Source organism: Leishmania braziliensis, chromosome 7, assembly GCF_000002845.2.
Source record: "Leishmania braziliensis MHOM/BR/75/M2904 complete genome, chromosome 7".
Lineage (NCBI taxonomy): Eukaryota > Euglenozoa > Kinetoplastea > Trypanosomatida > Trypanosomatidae > Leishmania > Leishmania braziliensis.
In genome coordinates this window covers 175,299-197,201 of record NC_009299.2, presented here as the reverse complement: position 1 = coordinate 197,201, position 21,903 = coordinate 175,299, and the positions used below count along the sequence as shown (strand labels likewise).

The window sequence follows — 21,903 nt, the reverse complement described above, 5'->3', positions numbered from 1 at the left end:
TCGCAGCACTTGATGGGCATTGTGACAGGCCGGGAGTTAAGTGGATGTCAGTCCACATCTGTTCTACGGCGGAGAGTGGGCAGGTCGGTGAGTCCTCCCCTCCTCCCTCTTCCCCAGCAGAGAAAAAAAGCGCTGCCTTTTCTCTTGCCGAGGTGTCTTCTTTGCGTTGTTATTATTTTTAGTGGTGCGCTGCTGTCGACTTTTCCATGTCTCCCTCAGACGGGCTTTTTTTTTCTGCGTCTCCCTCCCTCTCCCTCTCTATGCGGTGGCCCCCTCCCCATTTTTTGATGTATTGGTGCCTGTGCCTGTGTTTTCCCTTTGGCAGCTGCCGTACATCGTCCTACGGCGGAGAACGCACCAGCAAAAAAGCCCCACCAACCAGCTAGAAACGAAACGGGTGGGCGTGCGGGGATGGTGGGTGGGCGTAGAGAGGGGCGCGTTGTCATTTTCATCCCATTTTGCTCTATTCCTCATGTCGTACTTGTGCTGACGTGCACATTGATACCCGTGTAAGAGTGCTTGCATCCCTTCACCCCTCCCTTCACCCACACCCAGGCCCATCTTCCACTCTCCTCAGCCGGTAACCCCTCTTCCTCCTCCACGTCACTTTCCTCTTCTCTCTCTGTACATTTTTGTCGTTGCGTTTTTTATTTTTTTTTTCTCTTCTGGGGGCTTGTGATTTTGGAGCCCTTGTTTGCTTCTCTCAGCGTGTGCTTGCGTCTTCGCCTCCTCCACTCTCCACTCTCCACCGCCCCCTCCCCCCTTTCTTTTTTCCCCTCGTTATTTTCCCCTTCCCCCCGCTGTCCGCGGTTTGTTCGCCTCCGCCGCCCTCCCCCAAGAAAAGTACCGCCTGTTTTCATGTCCTTTTAATTTCATCTGGCAATGTCCGCCTCCTCCTCGCGGTTTTACTTTTCTCTCGCTGGGCTTTTGTGTGGATGGATGTGCTTGTTGTGGGGCTGAATAAGACCGCTAGCCATTTCTACACCAAGTACTTCGTAGTCCCCCTTCAACCTCCTCCTTCCTCTCCCCTCTACTCACTACCTTGCACCCACCTACCAATTTCGTCCAGGGAAGAGAGACAGAAGGCACGCGGCGAGGGGGGAGGGGGGGGGGAGGCCTTTATTCTCCAGTGGACTCGTTTACTGCTGGGAGAGAGACTGTCTCATTGTTTCTCGTCTTTTTTCTTTGATATTGTGGCCCTTTCTGTGTACAGTCCCTCTTCCCCCCTCCATCGCCTCACCACCCCCTCCCCCCTCTTCTCTCCACCTTCGCTGATGATGAAGGTGATGCCGGCGATCACCTTCATCATCGACATCCTTTATTTCTTCTGTTTCCCACCGCATCTCTAAGCCGGGTATATCACTTCAGGAAAACGCGGACACCCACACCCACGAGAGAGGGAGGCCCCAATTCTTCTGCTCTGACCTTCGCTTCATCACACGATTACGTTCTGTGGTGTTCCCCCCCCTTTTTGAAATTTCTGTTCTTCAGTGGACTGTGAATGACCTCCTTTTTTGCCTCTCCACACACCCATCTACCCACACCCACCCACGTGCACACACACACACAGAGAGAGAGAGAGACTCCCAGGTGCACCGTACGGGCGCACGTCTATTTTGTGTGTGTGACAGGGGGAGGGAGGGGAGGGTGAAAAGAAGTGAAGAGAAAAGAGTGGCTGCAGGGGTAGGTGTGCAGCGAGCGCGGGGGATACGCATCTGGCTTGAAATGGCAGCAGAGAAGCATAGGACCACGGGCACTCACAGACCTGGCAGCCATCACGACTGTGTTTTCGAGGCGGCGCAGCGGGGATAGGGATCCTCCCCAGAGAGAATGAGAAAAAATACTCCCGCTTTTCACGATGCCATTATAGAGGGCGTATGCGCTGATCGCGCGCGAAATGCAACGCCTCACACGCTATCACTGTGCACAGGGGAGAGGGGGGGGGGTGAATGGCGGCTGAGAAGCAGCGTTCAAGAACAGTTCCCCCTTTCCACGTATGTGTGTGTCCGTAAGGAGTTCACTGTCATGCTTACATGACCCTTGCCATGATCTTTTTCCCTTCCCTACCGACGTGCTCATTGACTTTCTTCAACTTTACTTCGCCGACGCTCTTCTTTGTTTCTTTTCCATCTTTCACACGTACGTGTGTGTGTGTGTGTGTGTGTTTGTGTGTGTGTGCTGATCTCTGTAGGTGCGTGACACTCGCCCACAGAAGCAGAGCCTGCATGCCCCCTCCTCTGCTCCTTCCCATTTGCCACGTTTTTCCTCTCTTCTCTATTCCTACTATTGATCTCTAGGGAGGGATCCAGAGCGAAAGTGAGAAAGGTAGATGTGTATCGGAGCTGAATACAAACAGGCCTTAATATATAATTGACAACGGCATACCGCCGCGGAGGTACTCTTACCCCACACTGGGGAATTGTAGACATTCTAGCAGCAGAAAGGCAGCCGCACCAGCGAGAGTATCGGAGGCGAAGAGAGCCTGCCACAACACTCGATTTTGCTGGTACACAAGCTCGCTGCCTTCTCTCGCTTCTTTCTCAGGCACAGGGAGAGAGAGAGAAAGCGAAAAGATATAGGACACCCCACGTGCAAAGGAAAGGCACTTACAGGGGAGAGAGGTGATGTCAAGGAGCACACCCAGAGAGGTTAGTGAGGAATCGTACAGGCAGAGAAGAGGCTGAGGAAGAGAAGGCTCGAGGAGAAGGCGTTGCCCTTTGACACACCCGCGACTCCTTCATTGTGTTTCTGCCCTTCTACTGTTGAACTGCGCCTCTTATTTCTTCAGCTCTCTCGCATTCTCCCCCCTCCTCCTTCTATGAAGTGTTCTCTCTTGTCGCGCCCATCGCATTTGTGGACGACACTCGCTGGCATTCACCCCACACCCTCATCGCGATCAGCCTGCGTTTTTTTTTTTGTTTTTGTGCGCGTATTCTCTTGTTTCTCCCCTCCCTCCCCTCATAGCCCCTTTCTTTTCATTTCTTGGCTTTTCCGCTTCTGTTTCCGCGTACCCACCCGGAGCGCGTATGGGAATAGGCCTCGAAAAAGGGGCCCCCAAACCGAGAAGAGAAGTGCGGCGTTGGTGCGCTGGTGTGTGTTTGCTCGGGTGGCTATCGCCTCTTCTTATTTTTTTTTTCCCCTTTCTGCCTCGCGTACATTTGTGTGCTTTTTTCTTTATGTGCGTCCCATCTTGAGCTGATTTTGCGCCCTACCCCACTTATTCGTGCCGCCCCGCGCACTTCCTCCCTTTTACATTCATCCCCCCCCCCCCCCCCACATACATACACACACGGCACAGTATACCCACCCCCCTTCCGCCATTCTGCCCACACAGGGCTACAGCCCAGAAGCACACGTGCACGGACGAACAGCGAACAAAGGAGCGAGAGAGCGAACGGAAATGAGAAAAAATAGTCAACTGGGATCGAAAAAATCTACTAACTTTTACTTTGCTTCACTCTCTATTGCTCTTGCGCTTCGTCTTGCGTAGCTGTGAGTGCTTGCAGTACGTCTTTTTCTCCCCCCCTGTGCGAAGTTTGTCTTCGCTAACGGCAGCAGCTGTTGCTAATAACAGGGTGGCTGATGACATCTCCGACCAGTGCGCTTCCTTACCCCTCCTGCCCTCGTCGCTTGGCTTCGCCTTCGCTTGGGGGGGGGGGCCGCGGTCCCTCTCTCTCTCTGCGTGTGTATGTGCATGTATTGTTGCTATTCTTTCGTTCTCGTTCTGTGAAGCTTCTGTGGACCTCCGCTCGTTCGTTCTCATGCCAAATTGGCCGTCGCTCTCTGCCCGAGAGAGCGCTGGCGGCGCTTCGGACATTAGTGACGCTCCGGGATCGATGATTATCGCCACCCAAGGCAGCGGCCTTCGCGAGCTGGCCGATCGTGCATACAATAAGGGACTTTGTGCTGTGGACCACCTAAGGTCATTCATGGCGCTCTCCAAGTACAGCCTCGGCGTTGCCCTGATCTTGTGCGTGACGGTCATCTGGGTGGGGTCTTCGGTCTGGATCCAGCACATCTTTGGCACCCTCGAGTTCAACAAGCCATTTTTCCTCACGTACTTTAATACGACAGGCTTTTGCCTGTGGAACACCGGCTTCTTTCTCTCGGCTCGCTGGCGGCGCACTTCGTGGGACGAAACTTCGCAGACGCAGCCAGTGTGCGTCGAGGACGCGCGACTGGACTCGAGGGAGTCGTCGTCAACCGAGGAGGCGGAGAGGCAGGAGGCGATAGAGGAGGGGACTGAGGACAGCGCCGGCGGCGAGCATAGTGGTGAACGGAGGAGGAAGAGAGAGCAGCACGTAGGAATCGGTGACGACACCAGACTACCGCCCGTCAGGGTTGGCGCGGCAAGGGAAATGCTTCATGATCGCAGGGCCGTGTCGGGTGTGAGCCTGACTCTCTCCCACTCTGCCCTGCGCGCTCGGAGTCATACAGAATGCGGAGTTCAGCGGTCGCTGAACCTCGGCTCGTCCTCTTTGCATCCGCTTCTAAGTGCTGGGCTGCATGCGACGCAACCACCCCTCTACGGCGGCGCTCACCTGTCACGGTTGGCGATGACCGCTGCGAGTGACCGCCCTGCTAGAGCGGCACCGTCAGCGCCGCCGTCCCCCCTGCGACAGGTGCGTAGGGGCGGCGGTGTTACAGACAGAAGTGTGCTGGCGGACAACGATGGCATCGGTGGTGACGGCCACGTTGACAATGTGAACGGTGTGGCGAGATCGGCGATGCAGCTGTACGTCGCGGACGAGTGCCGTGACTATTCCCTTTCCACCTCCTCGGCGTCGAGTGCGCGAGAGGAGGTGGTTAGTGTTATCCTGACGGATGAGGACGCGTTGGTCGATGTTGCCCCATGGCAAGTCGCGGAGGGCCAGGAAATAGAAATTACCTCAAACATGCTCCGCTACAACGGTACTGAGGTGCCGCCGCGACGCCGACATCATCAGCGCGCGCGTCGGCAGCGCATTCGCCGCTACTCTCTCCGGCGCATCTGGCGGTGCGCGCTTTTCTTCTGCCCGCTTTGGTTTCTAGCCAACTACCTCTTCAACCTCTCCCTCTCGTTCACCTCGGTCGCCTCTAACACGATCCTCAGTTCCACTTCATCCATCTGGGCGCTCTTCTTATCTTATGTGTTGCTGCGGCAGCGTGTGAGTGCGCATCAGTTGGTGGCGGTTGGGCTCAGCGTCAGTGGTACGATTCTGGTGGGACTATCCGACAAGAACGCCGCTAACGGGCGCAACACCCTTGGTGGCAACATCGCGGCGCTGCTGTCGGCGTTCTTTTACGCCGCCTACACGTCGGTGCTGAAGTTCCATCTGCCGGACGATGAACGATTTGCCATGGGAATGGTATTTGGGGCGGTGGGCATCTTGAACCTTCTTCTTCTATGGCCTGGTCTGGTGCTGCTTAGTGTGACAGGCGCGGAGAAGTTTGCGTGGCCAACGTGGCAGCAGTTGTGGCCTTTGCTGATGAACTCTCTCATTGGCACTAATCTCAGCGACGTGCTGTGGGCGCGCAGCGTCGTCCTCACTTCGCCGGTGGTCGCCACGCTCGGGTTGTCACTCACCACCCCGCTTGCCATGGTTGTGGACGTGATCTTCAAGAGTGCGCACTTCAGCGGCGTCTATGTCACCGGCGCCATTCTTGTGATGGCCGGTTTTCTGCTCGTCAACTTGCCGATTCAGACCAGCCTGGGTGTGTAACGGTGTGGAGCCTATGATAGGGGCAGCGTATGTGCATGGGCGAGGAGGAGCGAGGAGAGAGAGAGAGAGGAGGGGGGCAGCGATGTGCTGTTCAAAGTATCTGAACGCCTCGTGTTTTTAGGTTTGTCGTGCTCTAGACGCGTTTCCTCTCTCTCTCTCGTCCTCTCTTTCTCTTTCCCATCATGGGGCTGTCCGTTGGGTGTGTTGGATGTCCTGTTGTTCTTGTCGGCGTCTTATAGCAGTTGTTTCTTCAACTCCACTCGCTCTTTCTCTCTCTCGAGTAAAGGAACTGCAGTTCCGCACAATCAACATCAAGAGTAACCGTCAGACACATCCACCTCTCCCCAGCGAGACACTGACTGTGTACGTGTCGGCGTTGGATCAAGAGTATCCGAGCGCCGGTAGGAGAGCTGCGGGGAAGACCATGAAGAGCACGCTTAGGGCCATTGCCAAACGAGAGAGGAGGAGAAAAACGATGACCGATCCGCCTGCTCGCCATGTGGGGCGGGGAGGAGGCTCGGAGAGCACAAGAACTACAAGGAAGACATCGGAAGCAAGGATGATGTTGGATGCACACCGTCCCGCCTCCTCTCTTCCGTGTCTCTCCCCACTCCTTAACCCTAACCCGCTCGTACCGTGCTGTATCCACGCATGCCTGGGTGTCTGCGCAGCACTGCACGCATACATACCCCTTCCCCCCGCCCTCCACACGGTTGGCCCCCGACATTTCCCTTGCCACTCACCTCTCTCTTTTTTTTTCTCTCTTGCTGGCTCGTGCGTCTTCTCCGATTGTGTGGTTATGTGTGATCTTCGCGCTTCAACATCATCGTGTGCCCACTCGCCATCAGAGCGTCGTGTAAAGTCATCGCCACTGCACTGCCTCACGAATGCATGCCGCGATACCCAAAGACTCGAGCTGATTTCTGTTTTCTCTTCGTGGGCGCCTCCCCTTTCCCCACCTCATTTGGTACAAACTTGACAGGCGATGGAGGACCTGTGTCCTCGGCGCGTGTGGGGCTTCTCGACGCAGTGCATCCTCGCCCCTCGGCGCTGGACACTTGACGTGACTTCTCACCACCTCTCCCACGTTCATGGGAAAGCCAGCAAGGTCGCCACCGATTCAGCCTCGGCGTGCAACAACACAATCAGAGGAGATGCACTCCCGCTCGGCACGTCCAGCAACACGGCGCGCTTCGAGAGCATGGACGAGACCGGGGCGACACTGTACGTGACGGAGCTGTTCGTGCCACACCTGAGTCGCGTGGACATCGCTGACGCTGCTGCATCGGACGCTTCAGGGAAATTAAGCTGGTGCGCGGAGAGACTGCGTGCAAGTCTCCTGCGTCAGCCCTCGTGGCGGGTCAGCGCGTCCCAGGGGTGTGGTAGCGCGGCGTCCTCCGCTACTGCGACAGCGGAGAGCGGCTGCGTCGAACGTGAGTGTGCGCCGCTGCGCGTATGGGTAGTGGAGGTCACGGCGCTTCCTTCGTCTTCCGCGACTCTCGCTGTGGTGGCGTCATCCACGTCTGCTGACAACGCAACCGCCACTGTCTCCTGCTCGATTGCGGCTGCGCTGCAGCCCCTTTTTCGGCTCTTTTTGGAAGTAGTGTGGGACGGCGGAACGTCGACATCAGAGGCCTCTGGTACTGCCGACGATGCGGTGCACCGGATTCTGGCGCACCTAGAGTCCCTCTATCGTACTCCAACCCTCGAGCTGGACGGGTTCCGATGCTTTACCAGGAGCGCAGGCGTCACCGACGCTCCTGAGGGCAAGTCGGCGCGAGTGTCTCCGCGGACTGCCAAGACAGTGACTCGTGCATCTGTCTTCACACAACTGCGGGAACCGTGCGCACCGCACGTGCTGGCAGACATGGGAAACGACGCTCTCAGCCCAGCGTGGGGGCTGAGCCTTTACTCAGCCGCCGGTGCAGCTTTTGTTCAGCTACTCCTGCCGCCGCTGCATCACCACAGCGCCGTTGACGAGGCCCACGGGGGTAGGGCGTGTTGGAGCCCCTACACCGTCTCCGCATGTCCCGCCGCCGGTGATGGGGGTATTGCCTCTGCAGTGCAGCACCTTCTCCAGCACGACCTTCAGCTGTGCTGGGAAGGGTTGGCGCTGTACACGACGATGGTGGAAGCCGAAACGGTGTTGGCGGTAGCTGCACTCCAACTGGGCGGCGCAGGCGCCGCACCGCACTCTTTCTACAGTTTTCCCTTAGTGGAGCAGTCATGGGAAGCACATGTGCATCAGTTTCTTAGCCGTCAGCGAGACCGAGGTGATGGCAGGATGAGCGGTGCCGTGAGCGAGTGGGAGTTGCGAAGACTTTCAACGTCGCCTCGTCCCGTGTCGGAGCAGCTTGATGCCGTGCTGCACAAGGCGGAGCAGCAGCAGCTTGCCGTAGAGGATCCGTTGCTGAGCAGCACGGAGCGCTCCATGCGTCTGCTTGCACGCGATGTCGGAGCTCCGCTGGTTGCGCCGCGGTGCACATCGTACCTGCTCTGCATTCGTCGAGGTGCTGGAGATGGCGAGCAGGTACTTACCCATGTCTTAGACAACCACGCGGGCGGCTCTGCTGTAGCGCGGCGGCCTCCCCCCACTGATGCGGCGGACACAGGCTCACAAGTGGAGGAGCTCTATGTACTCCAGCTGCACTCGCCGCGGGTGCTGAGTACACACGCACTGGTGGTGTGCATGACTGTCCCCACGTCATTCTTCGCAGGTGAGAGTCACCCGGGTCAGAGTGACTCGACGGAGGGTAGCACTGCCACGACACCCGTTAGCAAAGGTGATGCCGGGGTCTTCGCAGCAGCAGCTCTTAGTGCGATGTACCGCATTGCCTCCTACGTCCCCTCGCTCTGGCTGCCACGCGAGGTGGCCCTGCGCGGCGGCAGTGGCGTCTGTTCGCGGTCAGGCCGGCTTCTGCTCCACGTACCCGCCTGCGACGCGCGCTACGGCAATATCCACCTGGCTCCGGTCGCATCCAACGTCTTCACCACCCTTGGCTCCATCATCGCATGGACTGCGCAGAGGTCATCGCAACCTCCAGGAGACGCTGCTGCTCGCGAGGAGTCAGTGCTGAGCTGCGACACCTCGTCTCCTGTTTCTCCTACTTGTGTCTCCCTCGCTAACATGTCTGCAGTGTGGACGCTGATCGGTGACGGCCGCAGCGCCGCCGCGTACCTTGAAGACACGCTGTCCGAGTATATGTATGACACCGGCGCTAAGAGCCTTCTCAACGTGGGGCAGTCAAGTCAGCACGAGCGCCAACCAGGCCTGCTCGTGGTACGACGGAAGTCAAAGCAACGGTACAGCATGAACGGTTCTGCAACCATATCTGGAGCGGCTATAGGGGCCACGCCATCTCTGGTTGATGTACAAGAGGTGTGCTCCGCGTGGCTGGACGTAGGTGCGACGCACCGCTTATTTCTGTCCGTGCGCGATGTCGGCATGGGTGAGGTGTTGCTGATCAAGGCCTCACTCGTCGGGCCTCATATTGAACTCCCCTGCAGGGATAGTGAGAGCCGCGACGCCGTCACAGTTGCACTGGAGGCGACCAGTCGCGCGGAGGAGACGGCGCTGGAGGTCTGGGTAGATGGAATCACTGCTGCTGCCGTTGCCCCGCAGCGCCGATGATTCGAAGGCTCACACATGTTCGATGAGGGCAAGCTTTGACGTGTGGTTTGGTGCCACGGCCCGCGAAGGCTGCGCTCTTCAGGCATCCTTTCTCCGTCATCTTGTCTTGCTCGTGCATTTTACTCGTGTCTGGTCGCACGCCATCCCTTGTCACTGCGTTTACGCGCACGGGTGCATGCCGCTTCCGCTGTGTGCAGCGAAGGGGGTGCAGGATGGGAGAGGGGGGGGGAGGCCACTCTTCTCCCATTTTAAGCGCTCTCCCTTTCTTGCGAGATCTCTGCCCCACCCACGTTCGCACACTTCACTAAACCAACTGTCATGGGGGTGTCCGATCTCAGCGCAATACAAACGCGGTGGCCCTGTCTTTTCTCTGATTCTTCGTTCTCGCCTATCACGAGAGCTTTTCTTCTTCTCAAGGACTGGGCCCCCTCCTACCCCCCCCCCCCCCCTTCTATCCTCCTCCGACGGCACTGCCCTGCGTGTGGTATGCGCTCGTGACTCGTTCTTTTCCACACGCTCTCAATCTCACTTTCCCGCTCTCCCTCCCCCCCCTTTGCGTCTTCTCTCGCCCCTCTCTTTCACCACCCCTCGTTATGGCTCTCTGCGCGTGTTTCTGCGTCTCCATCGACCTGCGCCATCTCCTCCGTCCACGCGTAAACCCGCCGCTTTTGTGTTTCTTCCCCTTTCCTCTGACTTGCACAGTTTCCTTGCAGGTCTTGTATTCCCCTCCCCCTCTCCCCCTCTCCCCCTCTCCCCCTCCCTCCCTCGTTTCCCGCAGCACAGGGCGGCTGGTCGTACGATCTCGACCAGAACGTCATTCTCATCCGTATTGTTGTCGTCTTGGATGCGTGCGCCTCTCGCTCACCCACCAGGTGCTTCGTTCGACTCCTCCTCGCCCGCTTGCTCTTCTTGTGGGGGGAGGGTGTGCGTAGCTGGTCTGTCTACGCACACCTAGGCGCGGTGTGTACCTGCGCGTGCCGTCTGCACAAGAGTCATTGAGCCACACACACACACACACACACACACACACGTATACAGAGAGGAAAAGGACCAAATTTAGGAGGCTGTTCAGGACATGTCGTCGTCTTCGCCTCACGAGCCTCCGCGTGTGCTCTTTCCACAGGAGTGCTCTCATGACACCCACTACATGAGTCACAAAGGGGACCTCTACACAGCCCTCATCACGGGAGGAAGCAGACTGTTGCTGCTGAAGAACGGCGTAGTACTAGCGCAAAGTGGCTCTCTGTTTGATGGGACGGCGGAAGCGGCTGCAGACGCGACGTTCAGTACTGCGACCACAACTACCGTAGCGGCTGCCACCACGACCTCAAGACCCGCAACAGACTGCAGGCCAAGAAAGCTCGCTCGTACATTGCCAACTTTGGTGTCGCACGTGTGTGCAGTGTCGGTGTATTACTCTACTGATGACATGCTGCGCGTTGCTGTCGCCACGACAGCGGAAGTGTTTCTGTTTGAGTTCGATGATGCTGGGGAGCAGTGGTACAACACCTGTGCATCTTCGTTTTGGCGAACAGCGGAGGGCAACAACGCCGAGGGCACCGGCGAGACACCGCCACCATCCTCTGGCGCCGCGTCGTCGGGCACGGCTGGGCGTTCACCGAGTCGACACGCGTCTATGCACAGCCCCAACGACCGTTTTCAAACATCGAATGTGTCTTCTTCGTCCGCCGCGGCGAGGATCTCTGGCCCCACCACGAGCGCCGCGCAACTAACGCAGAGACAGCGTGGCATGACAGGGCGGCTGCGGTGGAGGCGGGTGGTGTTCCCCTTGAGCGCGACGTTGTCGCCCACTCGCCCTGGATTGACCGAGTCCAACACCAGTTCCTTCTTGAGTACCTCATACCGTGGCGCCACGCCCACTGCGGCAGGCACCAGTCTTGGAGGCGCCACTGCCGCTGCTGTTGTGCCAGTGCGGATACCTGCCCCCGCACGTCCCTCCGCTGTGCAGACGATCGATTTTGTGTCCGTCAACACGCTGTGCGTGGTGTTCGATGCAGAGGCGGTGCTGATCGTGCTCGGCAACAGCGATGGCGCGTTGACGTCTTCCTCTGCCGCAGGTAGTGGCGCAGCTGCAGCGCAACTGCCGGATCGCGTAGTGTGGCGCTCCATGGGAGCCTACCGTAGCCTCGCCGTGTGCCGTGTGAATCACCATGTTGCCCTCGCAGTAGGTCACGCTACGATCGTCGTCTTTCCCTCTCGTGTCTTCCCTGCGGATGGTCATGTGCCCATGTTGTCCCCTGCGTCGCCGAACGTGGTGGGTGAGCGCTGCTTCAGTACTGCCACGTCTACAGCCGCCCCCTTCCTCTTCGCTACCAACCCTGCATCGGGAGGCATACACGCTGCCGCGCCGGATGAGGATCGTAACTTTAGCGCCGTGCGAACGTCGGGCTTCTGGCCAACGCCACACCCAGCTCCGGTCGGTGGGTTTCCTGGACCAGCAGGCGAACTTGCAACGCCTCCTGGGGCGTCCGTGTCGCCCGCTGCTGGTGCGTACATGACGCTGGCAGACCGCGCGCTCACCACCTCGGTCGGCATCTACCACATCACTGAGATGCGGTGGCACTGTGTCTCGTCGCATACGCTCCTGTGCGTCACATGTACCCACCCACAGGACGAGACGGCATATATGATGCTGTACACCGTGCAGTCGCTGGCGAGCACGCGGCGGTACACCAATGTCATGAAAGAGCACGCAGATGGCGGGTGGGGGCTGTGCGGAGACGATTACGAGGGAGAGGGGCTAGGCATCGCTGGCACAGGCGTACACTTACCTGACAGGAGCGCCGAGAACATTTTGCAGCTGGTTCCCGCCGGTGTGCTTGCGCTAACGCATGCCGGATCTTCGCCGATGGCCGGGCCGCCCGCGCACCTGCTCGCCAGCAACACCGCTGCATCCTTCGTTGGCAACTCAGCATCTTCCATGTCCGCAGCTGATACGCCGCAGCACCATCCATTGCTACAGCCCGAGACGCCTGACGTTGCCGCGCTCTCTGACAGTACACCGACCGAGACGACATGGGGAGGGGCGCAGCCGCCGCTCATTTCTGAGACGCACACGAGCCTTGTGCCGAATTTCTCACACTCTGCGGAGGCCAACTCGTTGAGGAGCCGCATGGAGTTTATGCACGTCGAGTGTGACGGCACCGTGCGGACGTCGAGTTACTCGTTTGGGCTACAGAAGCACGCGAGTTTCGCCAAGCAGCGCGCGATTGGCCTGGCGTGTAAGGGGCTGCTGCAGCCTCTCCTGCGCCTTTACAGCACCCTGATGAAGGTTACGGTGCTCCCAACGTGGCGTACACGCGCCATCGAACTTGGGCACGACTCCAGCAAGCATCCATGCGCAGTGGAGCTTATGCTCCGCGGGTCGCGGCGGTATCGGATGATCCTGCGTTTCACAAGTGGTGTGGTGCTAGCGGTGGTGGTGGATCTCTCCGCTGCCATGTATCGGGTGGAGTGCTTCCTGGCTTTGGGCTGCGCGCCGTTGTTGTCGCTGCGGACCGTGGTGCCTCTAGCAGCAGACGAAAAGAGGCAGCAACAGCAGTCACCCGCTTGGAGCCGAGCAGGCTCATCAACGATCCTTATCGCTGGCCTGCTCGGCTTCCCCACAACTGCGCTGCCGCTCCCAGCCAGGTCGCCACGGCACCTGCTCAACGAGTCCCCATCGTTTCTGGAAGCGCGGGGAGTGGGCCCTGAGGACTGGGAGGCCGCAGAGCGGGCTGGCGGCGTTGCCCTGGTCGACACAGTAGCCGGATCGAGCACTGACTCTGCCTCTTCGCACAATGTTGTTCGCGCTGCTGCCGGCCCCGTAGCGACTGGGATGCCTCCTCGGACAGTGTGGGGTGTGGTGCTGCTGCAGGTAGAGCCCTCTGGTATGCAGGCGCGCGTGCTTACGGTGGCGCCAGTCACCGAGGTCCACATCCCTGGTGTCTCGGTGGTAGGTGCTCAAGATGGGAGCGGCGGCGGCAGTGGTGCGCAAGACACGTGCCAGCAGACGAGTACGCAGACAACTCCGAGTGCGGCTACCACGCCAGCGAGGGATGTGCCGTCGATGTCACTGAAGGCCGCCTTGATTACTAAGACAGCGAGCTGCGCGGCGCCGGTGACGGAGGCCGACGTCGTCTCCTTCATGGCTCTCAAGTGTCCCGACAAACTTCGCTTCATGCCAGCGCTGCTGAAGGCAGCTGAGCAGGATGCGGGTCGTTTGCTAACGCAACTCATCGCCAAGTACGGGGCTGTGGGGGAGAGTGCTGAAGCTGTTAACGCCGCCCAGGCGCCAAAGAAGGGACTAACGGCAGACGACGGAGAGGCTGAAGCGGTGCCGATAGTGTCCCACCCCCAGACAGTTGTGCGTGGCCCGTCTATGCTGAGCAGCGGTTGCATTGGTCTCGGAGGTGAGGTGCTCCTGCTGGCTTGCACGAACGCGTTCTGCGGCGACAACTGCGGGAGAGGCGAGAGCGGTGGTGCTGCGGCGCTGATCCGACTCCGTCCGCCATGCCTCGAGGCATTGGCCCCGGTGCACCACTTCGTGGCTGCCGGCGGCTGTTACATCCCTTTCGAGCCCATCGTGGCCGAGTATGTGCCTGTCCTTGCGGAAGTGCAGCCGCTGGTGCCTGCTTCAATGCCCTCGACGAGGGAAGCTACGCCACCAAATCGCTTGGAGGGCTTCGTGCAGGATATTCGAGAAGCTTTAGACGCCTGCCAGCGCGCTTCAGCGTCTGCGGAGGGGGCAGCGGTGGTGCGGTGCGAGGTTGTGCCAGGGTCTTTCGGGACCGCGTACGTCCACGTGCACAGCCCTCTGTCGCCTGACACGGACGAGGCTGGTGGGCCGACTGCCCTGCAGCGTCTTCTGTTGCCCTCGACGATAGACCCGAAGAGCATCACGTGCGTGATGGGTGACCTGCTGGCGAACAATGATGTTGTGATCGGTGTGCTCTGTCGCACCTCAGAGGGCAACAGTGGCACCTCCGTCTTGTATCTCTACGGCTGCCCAGCTGTTCAGTCGCTCGCCGCGCTTGGGGAAGCCGCAGCTGCCGCCTCAGCGAAGCCGAGCGACAACAGTGGCGTGGCGGCGGCCTCGCTTGCTTCAGGCTCTTCTGTGTTTACCCTCGAGGCAGCGCTTCCCGGAGTGGAGGTCTTCTACCTCAGCGCAAGTGGCGAGGTTGTGCTGCTGCGACGGTGGCCGGTTCAGGTGGGTGCGGCAACATCCTCAGTGGAGAGCGCGACCACGCACGGGATGCGGTTCGAGCGCTGGCTGCGCTGCTTCCCCAAAGCGAGCGGCAGCGGGTATTTTTATGTTCAGGACCGCACTTGGTGTCCGCCGTGCGGCACCGCCGGTGGGCTGCTCGGAATCGGTGGCCGTCATTCGGCAGTCGCGCCGGAAACGCTGACAGCGCTCATGACCCTGGAGATGAGTGGGGCGTGGGTGGCGAACACCGTGGGTCTCTCGGCAAGAGACGCGGCCCAGCTGGGTGGCAGTCGCATGTCTACCCGCCACGTACTCTATGCGACTACCAGCAATGCTTTCATTCAAGTTCTCCAACTCCCGTTGCGCAGCAGTGGCACCACAGCGAGTGCTTCGCACCGCTCATCCGCTCCCGCCAGCGGAGAGGCAGCGATGCCGCAGTATCATCCCGATTCTATCATGCAACTGATCGCCATGGCGCGATGGACTGTGCTGACGAAGGTGTTGACATGCGTCGCAGACGCAGTGAGAGCGGTGGTTGCGTCGGTGAGAGCCGGCGGAGCAGCCCCGACTGTGGATGGCTCATCGAGTGTGACAGTGTTCGATCAGCCCCCCGAGGAGCTGGCGCGACGGCTGTGCACCTCGGCTGTGGCACGCGGCCTTCAGGACCGTCCGCAGGTGGTGCAGCACGACGAGGTGCTGCGCCGTGTAACTCCGCCGCAGATGTCTGTGGCAACGCTTCACGAGGAAGAGATGCAGGTCAACGCGACGGCGCCCGCGCCGTCTTCCTCGGTGCCTTGTACGACGGCAGCTGCCCGCCTGTATGACTTAAGCGCCACCCGTGACAGGCTCTTTGACGAACTCACCCAGCTCCTTCCACAAGTCACCCTGAGTGGACTGGATAGCCACGAGCAACTGAAGCTGCTGTGCATCCTGCAGGCTTTACGTGACACGCTGCCGCTGAGTCGCAGCGTCGACGAGGCAGCCGCGCGGCATCTCTTCTACAGTCGCTACATGAGCCTTGGAAGGCGCTTGCAACCGACGACTGCAGACACGCTAGCTGCTGTCGAGACCGACTCGTGCGCCATCATCGACTCCGTGCTGCACTTTGAAATTGGTTGCACCGCCACGCGCACCGTCCCGACAGCGTCATATTTGTGGGCGGCCATGTCTGACTCGCAATCGACTCTTGTATCGCTTCTGTTCGACAAGGCGAGTGTGGTGTACGTGGGCGGCGATGCTGGCGGTTCGTTGACACAAGTCCTTACCTGGGAGCAGGTGAAGGTGTCTGGAGTGGCGTTTTGGCTGCGCTCTGCAGCTGAGTTGCGTGCCATTGCGGACCGTGTCGCTCGCCATCAGTATCAGTCGACAAAGGAGCTGGCCGCATGTGCGCTCATGTACTGCACAGCTCGCAAGGTGAGCACCCTGGCAGCACTGGCCAAGGCTCAGAACAACCAGCGACTGCACGCCTTCTTTAGCCGTGACTTTGCAAGTGACGAGCGTCACCGCGCGGCTGCCTCAGCCAACGCGTACGCCGCCATCAGCAAGAACATGCCGCAGTACGGCGCGGCCTTTTTCTTGCTGGCGGGCGACGTCCGGAGTGCCGTGCAAGTGCTGCTGCAGCGGTGCCACGACCCCTCTTTGGCCCTGTTCGTGCTGCGAGCCGCAGACGACGGCCACGGGGAGCACTTGCTGACAGCGGAGACACCTCTGGAGTGGTACATTGCGCAGCGTGCGGCGGAAGCAGAGGTGTGTGGTGCGCTGGACATGTGGGAGCTGGCGTGCCTGAGTTGGCTCGACGTCGATCCGCCGCAGGTGTCACCTGAGGCGACAGTACAGCGACGTATCCGAGCACTGCAGTCCATCATGGTCCACCCTACCGCGCACCCCGAGGCCCTCTGTGCGCTGCGCTACGCCAGAGATTGCGTAGCTTCTCTCGCTCATCGCGGCGATCAATTTCTCTCCCCAGCTCGTGAGGTAGTGTGTCTGCTTCGACTCGGTCGCTACTGCTTGGCGCATCGACTGAGTCTGAACACTTACTTGCACTACCACGACGCGGAGGCGCTGCTGCGGGGGCTGCGGGCGGAGGCGGCAGCGGCGCGCTCTGGCACACTGCGAAGCGCTAGGAGTGTAGGGGGTACGCCTTGCAAAGCACCGCCACAGACAGCGAAAATGGTGGCGGACTTCAGCACCGGGACGCTTCTCTTTCGTGGATTTGGAGGTGACAGCGACGACGACGACAATGTGGACAACGGTGACGGTGGGGCTTCCGCGCATGAACGGCAGGGGAAGCACTCTACTGTGGGCAACAGCGCTGCTGACGCCTCTTCTCCGGAGCTTACGCTGTCCAACGAGGCAGCCGCTGCGGCGGAGGCAGAGGTGCAGTACGCCTACGCCCGGATTGGCGCTCTAGTACGGCCAGTCAGTGGCGCTGCAAGTGGTGTAGGCATCACTGCGTACGCTGACACATGCGAGGATATTCTGCGCCGCATGCTGCTGAGCTCTACTTCCGGCTCGTCTTTGATGATGACACCGAGCGTCGCGGCTGCCGGCGGAGGTGGCGGGGCAGCGGAGATCATGTTTTCACCGTCGTTTGCCGCGTCCTCGTCATCTTGTGAGTCGTCCTCAGTCCCGACCAACCCGCACGGACAATTTCAGCAGCTGTTGACATCGCTACTGCGTCTTTTATCAGCTGGAGAAGTCAAGGCGCAGCGAGAAAGCTGCGCGGCGGCGGACACGCCAAGCGGCAGTAACGCCACCGAAAGCGAAAGGGCCAGAGCTTCCCAGCATCGTCCATCAGTGGCTGCACCGCCACAGACGCAGGCGACTGTAGTGCCGTCTTTGAGTAGCGCCACCCCTGCAGCTGAAGACGGGGGCTGGTGCGCCCTGTGCGTGCCTGTGCTTCACTTCCTCCTGAGCAAGGTGGCGCTACGTAGCGCCAACTACGTTGTACTGCTCGCCCTTCAGCAGATCCCCGTCTCCACGGAAGGGGTGCTGAAGACTGCAATACGGGCGAAGCTTCTCTCAGACGGCGGCGACACACTGTGCGGAGCCCGCGGCACTCTTTCCAGCGATGCTGTTGACACAGCAGCGTCGTCGCTTTCTCTCCCCACGTCCCCGCTGCACCGTCCTCTCACAGCCTTTTTTCGCCTTCTCGAGCACCACGTGGGACGGCACTACCGTCACACGTGTGCTGCAGACGGCGGCCGTCTCGGTGGTAGACAGGGAGCCACGTCGCCGGGTCACCAGGTGGGAGCAAGCGGCGACAAGGGTCGCGCGTGGAGAGTGGCCAACGACGATGATGATGATGAGTTGACTGCGGAGAATGAGGCGATGCCCAGCAGCAGCAGCGGGGACGATGGTGGGGCCCATCAGAGCGTGTTTGATGCGTTGCTCACTGCCTCCGCGGCAGCGGAGGAGGCGAACAGTCGTGCAGCGCGAGTGAACGAGGCGTCCTGCGCAGCAGGGGTGAACTGGAACCACCTTTGCTCAGGAGTCGAGTCCGATGACACCTCCAGTGATGCAGACGCACCTCATAACTCGATGCCGCTGTGCCTGACAGACTCGACTCAGGTGGCGCTGTTGCTCTCGTGTTGCCAGGCTCAGCTACACTTGCGGCTTATGGTGCATCTCAAACAGCTGACGCAGGCGGAGCTGCACGCGGCGTTGATTACGCCGACCACACAGAGCCCCATTGACACCAACATCCTCCATACCGACACGCTCTCCCCGGAGGCGCAGGCGGCGCTCATGCAGCGTCGCGTACTCCTGTGCACGCTGCTCCTCGACGTGGCGTTGGAGTGGAGCGCGCTCTCGGAGGAGTGCATGATGCGCATCTATGCAGCGCAGCCGCAGTACGCGCCCGGTCCTTTGACGGACCCTAATGGAGTTTTCCTAGAAGTGCAGCAAGTGGTGAGGCTGATGCGGGCGGTGTTGGTGGCGGTGCTCGACGCCCCGCCGAGAAATACGTTGGCCGCCGCTTCTCTGGCGATGATGAAGACCTCAGCTGCAGCCAATTTTGGTTGTGACGGTGCTGCACGCTGCGCACCGTCCGATCCCCTGACGCCGCCACCCGGGTTGTCCACCTCGTGGTTGGAGGACAACACACTAACTATGCTGGAGCTGTGCTCGACTCACCTCGAGCTGTTCTGGACGCTACCGGCGCCGACACTGGCACAGTGCCGTCAGCTCGCAACGCCGACGCACGCGGTGCTGAAGCTGCTGCGGGAGTCTACTGCTTCGCACCCATGGGCGCGTGCGCTGCTGGAGCGCATGCTGCGTCCAGTGAGGGTAACGGCAGATCCCCTGGTGGAGTGCAGTCGCCTCGCCAGCGCTGGCGCGGCTTTCAACAGCACCGCCTCCGGCTTGCAGAGCCTCTTCTCCGTCTTCTCAGCTGCAGCGACACCGGGCTCCTCGCTGCACATGACACGGGGTGACTCTCCCTTAGCCCTTGACGTCTCACCGTGGCCGGGTGATGAGCCACAGCAGTGCGATGGCCACGCCAATATGTACTGTCCGGCGCTCTCGTACATGCAACTGGCATGGTTGCGACGGCACCACACGCATGAACTGCTGCGGTGGCTGCTGCTCATGGTGACACTGGATTGCAGTCGGGGACACGGTCAGCGTCTTGTCAGCACCGATCGCCTTATTCTCGCTCACCACAGCCACAGTATCACCGGCGTTCATTTTGACGCCTCCAGCTGCGACAGCGTGGTGTGGACGACGGAGACCGGTACCTCAGTGGGCCACGGCTTCCGCGAGCTCCTCGCCGGGGACAACGAGGAGGCGCTGTGGAGGCAGACAACGGAGCGCAACTTGGCGACGGCCGCCTTCACGCTGGGGCTAACCGCCCAGCAGGAGCGGCTGCGCCTGGCGACGGAGCGCGCGAAGCAGCCGTACCCACCCGCTGTCGTCGCCGCGATGGCAGCCAAATCCGCCCTCGAGAGTCGACCGCGGTTTGGTGAGGCAGCCAACGCGATGCCGTCTAGCCACCCGCACCTGCCGTTCTTTGTCTCTAGGCACCTCGACGGACACCTTGATCTCTACCCCTTCGCGTCTGAGGAGTGCGTGGCGAGCTTCCGCTGTGCCGTGCAGCATGGCCAAAGGACGGTTGGCAATGGCGGCGGTGCCGGCGGCGCTTCCGTATGGGGTGCGTGGGGCGCGACGGCACACAGCGCGCGGCGTGTCCCCTCTCTAGGTGACGCAGCCGGATCCTCTTTTCGGTGCCGCGGCGAATGCTACGCCGTCACCCCAGTTGCTTTCTCCCCCAACGGCCACATCATCGCCGTGGGCCTCTCCGACGGCTCCGTGGCTGGCTGGCGCTTTGCCGCGGCAGCAGTGGAGAGTCCCCCGGTTTTCTTCTTCCCGCAGCTGTTCACCCCCTTTGGTATACGCACCTGCACATTCTGTGGAGATCGGAGCTCGCTGCTGGTGGTGGTCGGGGTGGCCAGGGAGCCGCACCAGTACCAGCGCAGCCAACTCGCCTCTCGCTTGACGTCTTTTGGCATCGGTGCCGATGCACGACTGTCTGAGATCACCACGCCCTTGTTGGCCTCGCCCGCCGCAGCGCCTCCCGCCTCGGCAACCGTCACCTGGACCAGCACGGCTGCAAGCGTCGATGCTGAAGAGGTGGTGGGCGAGATGCTGATCCTTGATACCATGCTGGACGACAGTGTTATCACTGCGCGGTGTGCGCTGCCCTTCATACCTTCCTATGCTGTCTACATGACGCCTCTGCGAGCGGTGCTGATGGTGTCTGTGGACGGCATGCTGGCCACATACGCGGTAGGGACGGGCAGGCTAGCGGTGCTGGGCACAGTTCCTGTCACACGGATGCTGCGGTGTGCGTTGGGGCCGTCGCTCGGCGCCGACGGTGGTGATGCCGGCTCGGGTGCTGTGTCGTCTGCAAAGGGCACATTGGATAGTGACCCGGTGTACATCACCTGTGTGGCGCGGAGCAGCTACGACCCGCTCATTGGACTCGGTGTATCCAACGGCCTCGTGCTGCTGCTGCACCTCCGCAGCATCAGCGCGGCTATGGCACGGGCAGAGCGGTGCATCTGGGACGAGGGGGAAGACACTTTTGTGTACTACCCACCACATACGGTTGCCGCTAGCGCCGATGCAACCGGCAGCAGCAGCAGCCGCTGCAAGCGCACAGCTGCGCAGCAAACCAAGAGTGGCACGTCTACGTCTTCTGCAAGCGCGATGGCGCGGATGACGAGCGAGGTGCCCGCGCCGGCGACGGGTAGAGAGTTCCTAGCACGGCTCCCAGAAAAAACGCTGCTGGTCGAGGCAACGTGCATGCAGGTGGCCCCGCACGTCCACGCTCGCAGCGGCATCGAGGATCTCGTGTTTAGCCCATCGATGCTGCTAGCTGGGCTGCGAGACGGCAAGGTGATGGCGGCTTCGCTCATCGCACACGCGGTTCGAGCGCGTCTCACGGAGGGCTGTACTATCCCGAGCGATATACTGGAGTGCGCGTGAGGTCTGAGTGTGTCTGCATGCAGAATGGTCGTGCAGCCATCCCTCTGCACTCCTGTCTGTCTCTTTTGGTGTCTCTGCGCGTGTATAATCAAAGCATACACGAGAAAGGTCAAAGAAATCTCAGAGGCGTATCCCGCAGTATCGATGTGCGTGGCGTGTGGCTGTATCACGGGGCACTGCATCGATGAATCCACAAAGGGGAAGGTGGGCTGCTGCTAGTCTCGTGGCTGACATGTTGGTTGGTACACGTACAACTCATCCCCCGCTTTCTCTCGCTTGAGCAATAGTCCAAGGCTTAAGCGCAGACATGTCGCCTGCCCTTCTCGCTCTTCCTGTCCTTATCCAGCATGTACACACCGCTACTCAAATACTCTCTCTTTCCCGTTCGCTTTGTTCTCTTCCCCTTTCATCTTCTCCTTACACTCCTTCGCCTCTCTCTCCCTTCATCACCCCGACGCCACGTCCTCTCAGCCCCCCCCCTTTTCTCCACCTCATCCTTCTTCCTCATCCTACACAACAGATTGTTTCTCTGCGCGCGTGTGTGTGTGGCTGTGTGTGTGTGTGTGCGCGCGCGCTTGTGCATATATGAGCTGTGCCCTGCATATTCTTCTCTCCCCTCTCTGGTACATATACATATACATATACATACACATACATATACATACATATATGTGTGTATACGTGTGCGTGTATAGCGTGTACATTGCGAAGCCCTTCTCTGCGGTGGCACTCCCTCATCTTCTCTCCCTTTTCCTGACACCATCGCCATCACAGCCCTCCCCCCCTTCCCTCTCCTTCTCCCCTTCTCTCCACTTCATCGCGGTCACTGTGGCATAGGCATCGATCTGTGGAGGTAAGGCATGCCGTGTTTCTTGTGG

The 21,903-nt window shown here is 60.1% G+C and overlaps 3 protein-coding genes across 3 annotated transcripts; all 3 read left to right on the top strand.

Moving 5' to 3' along the window:
• Positions 1 to 3,761: 3,761 nt before the first annotated feature.
• LBRM_07_0420 (conserved hypothetical protein) lies at positions 3,762 to 5,702 on the top strand (the record flags this gene model as incomplete). Its single annotated transcript, XM_001562488.1, has 1 exon — positions 3,762 to 5,702. The coding sequence occupies one exon, from the start codon at positions 3,762 to 3,764 to the stop codon at positions 5,700 to 5,702; it is 1,941 nt and encodes a 646-aa protein (XP_001562538.1).
• Positions 5,703 to 6,687: 985 nt separating this feature from the next.
• Positions 6,688 to 9,333, top strand: LBRM_07_0410 (conserved hypothetical protein; the record flags this gene model as incomplete). The annotated part of the gene is made up of 1 exon (XM_001562487.1): positions 6,688 to 9,333. The coding sequence occupies one exon, from the start codon at positions 6,688 to 6,690 to the stop codon at positions 9,331 to 9,333; it is 2,646 nt and encodes an 881-aa protein (XP_001562537.1).
• A 1,075-nt stretch (positions 9,334 to 10,408) lies between these two features.
• On the top strand, positions 10,409 to 21,025 carry LBRM_07_0400 (conserved hypothetical protein; the record flags this gene model as incomplete). The annotated part of the gene is made up of 1 exon (XM_001562486.2): positions 10,409 to 21,025. One exon carries the CDS (start codon positions 10,409 to 10,411, stop codon positions 21,023 to 21,025), a length of 10,617 nt encoding a protein of 3,538 aa, XP_001562536.2.
• Positions 21,026 to 21,903: the final 878 nt, after the last annotated feature.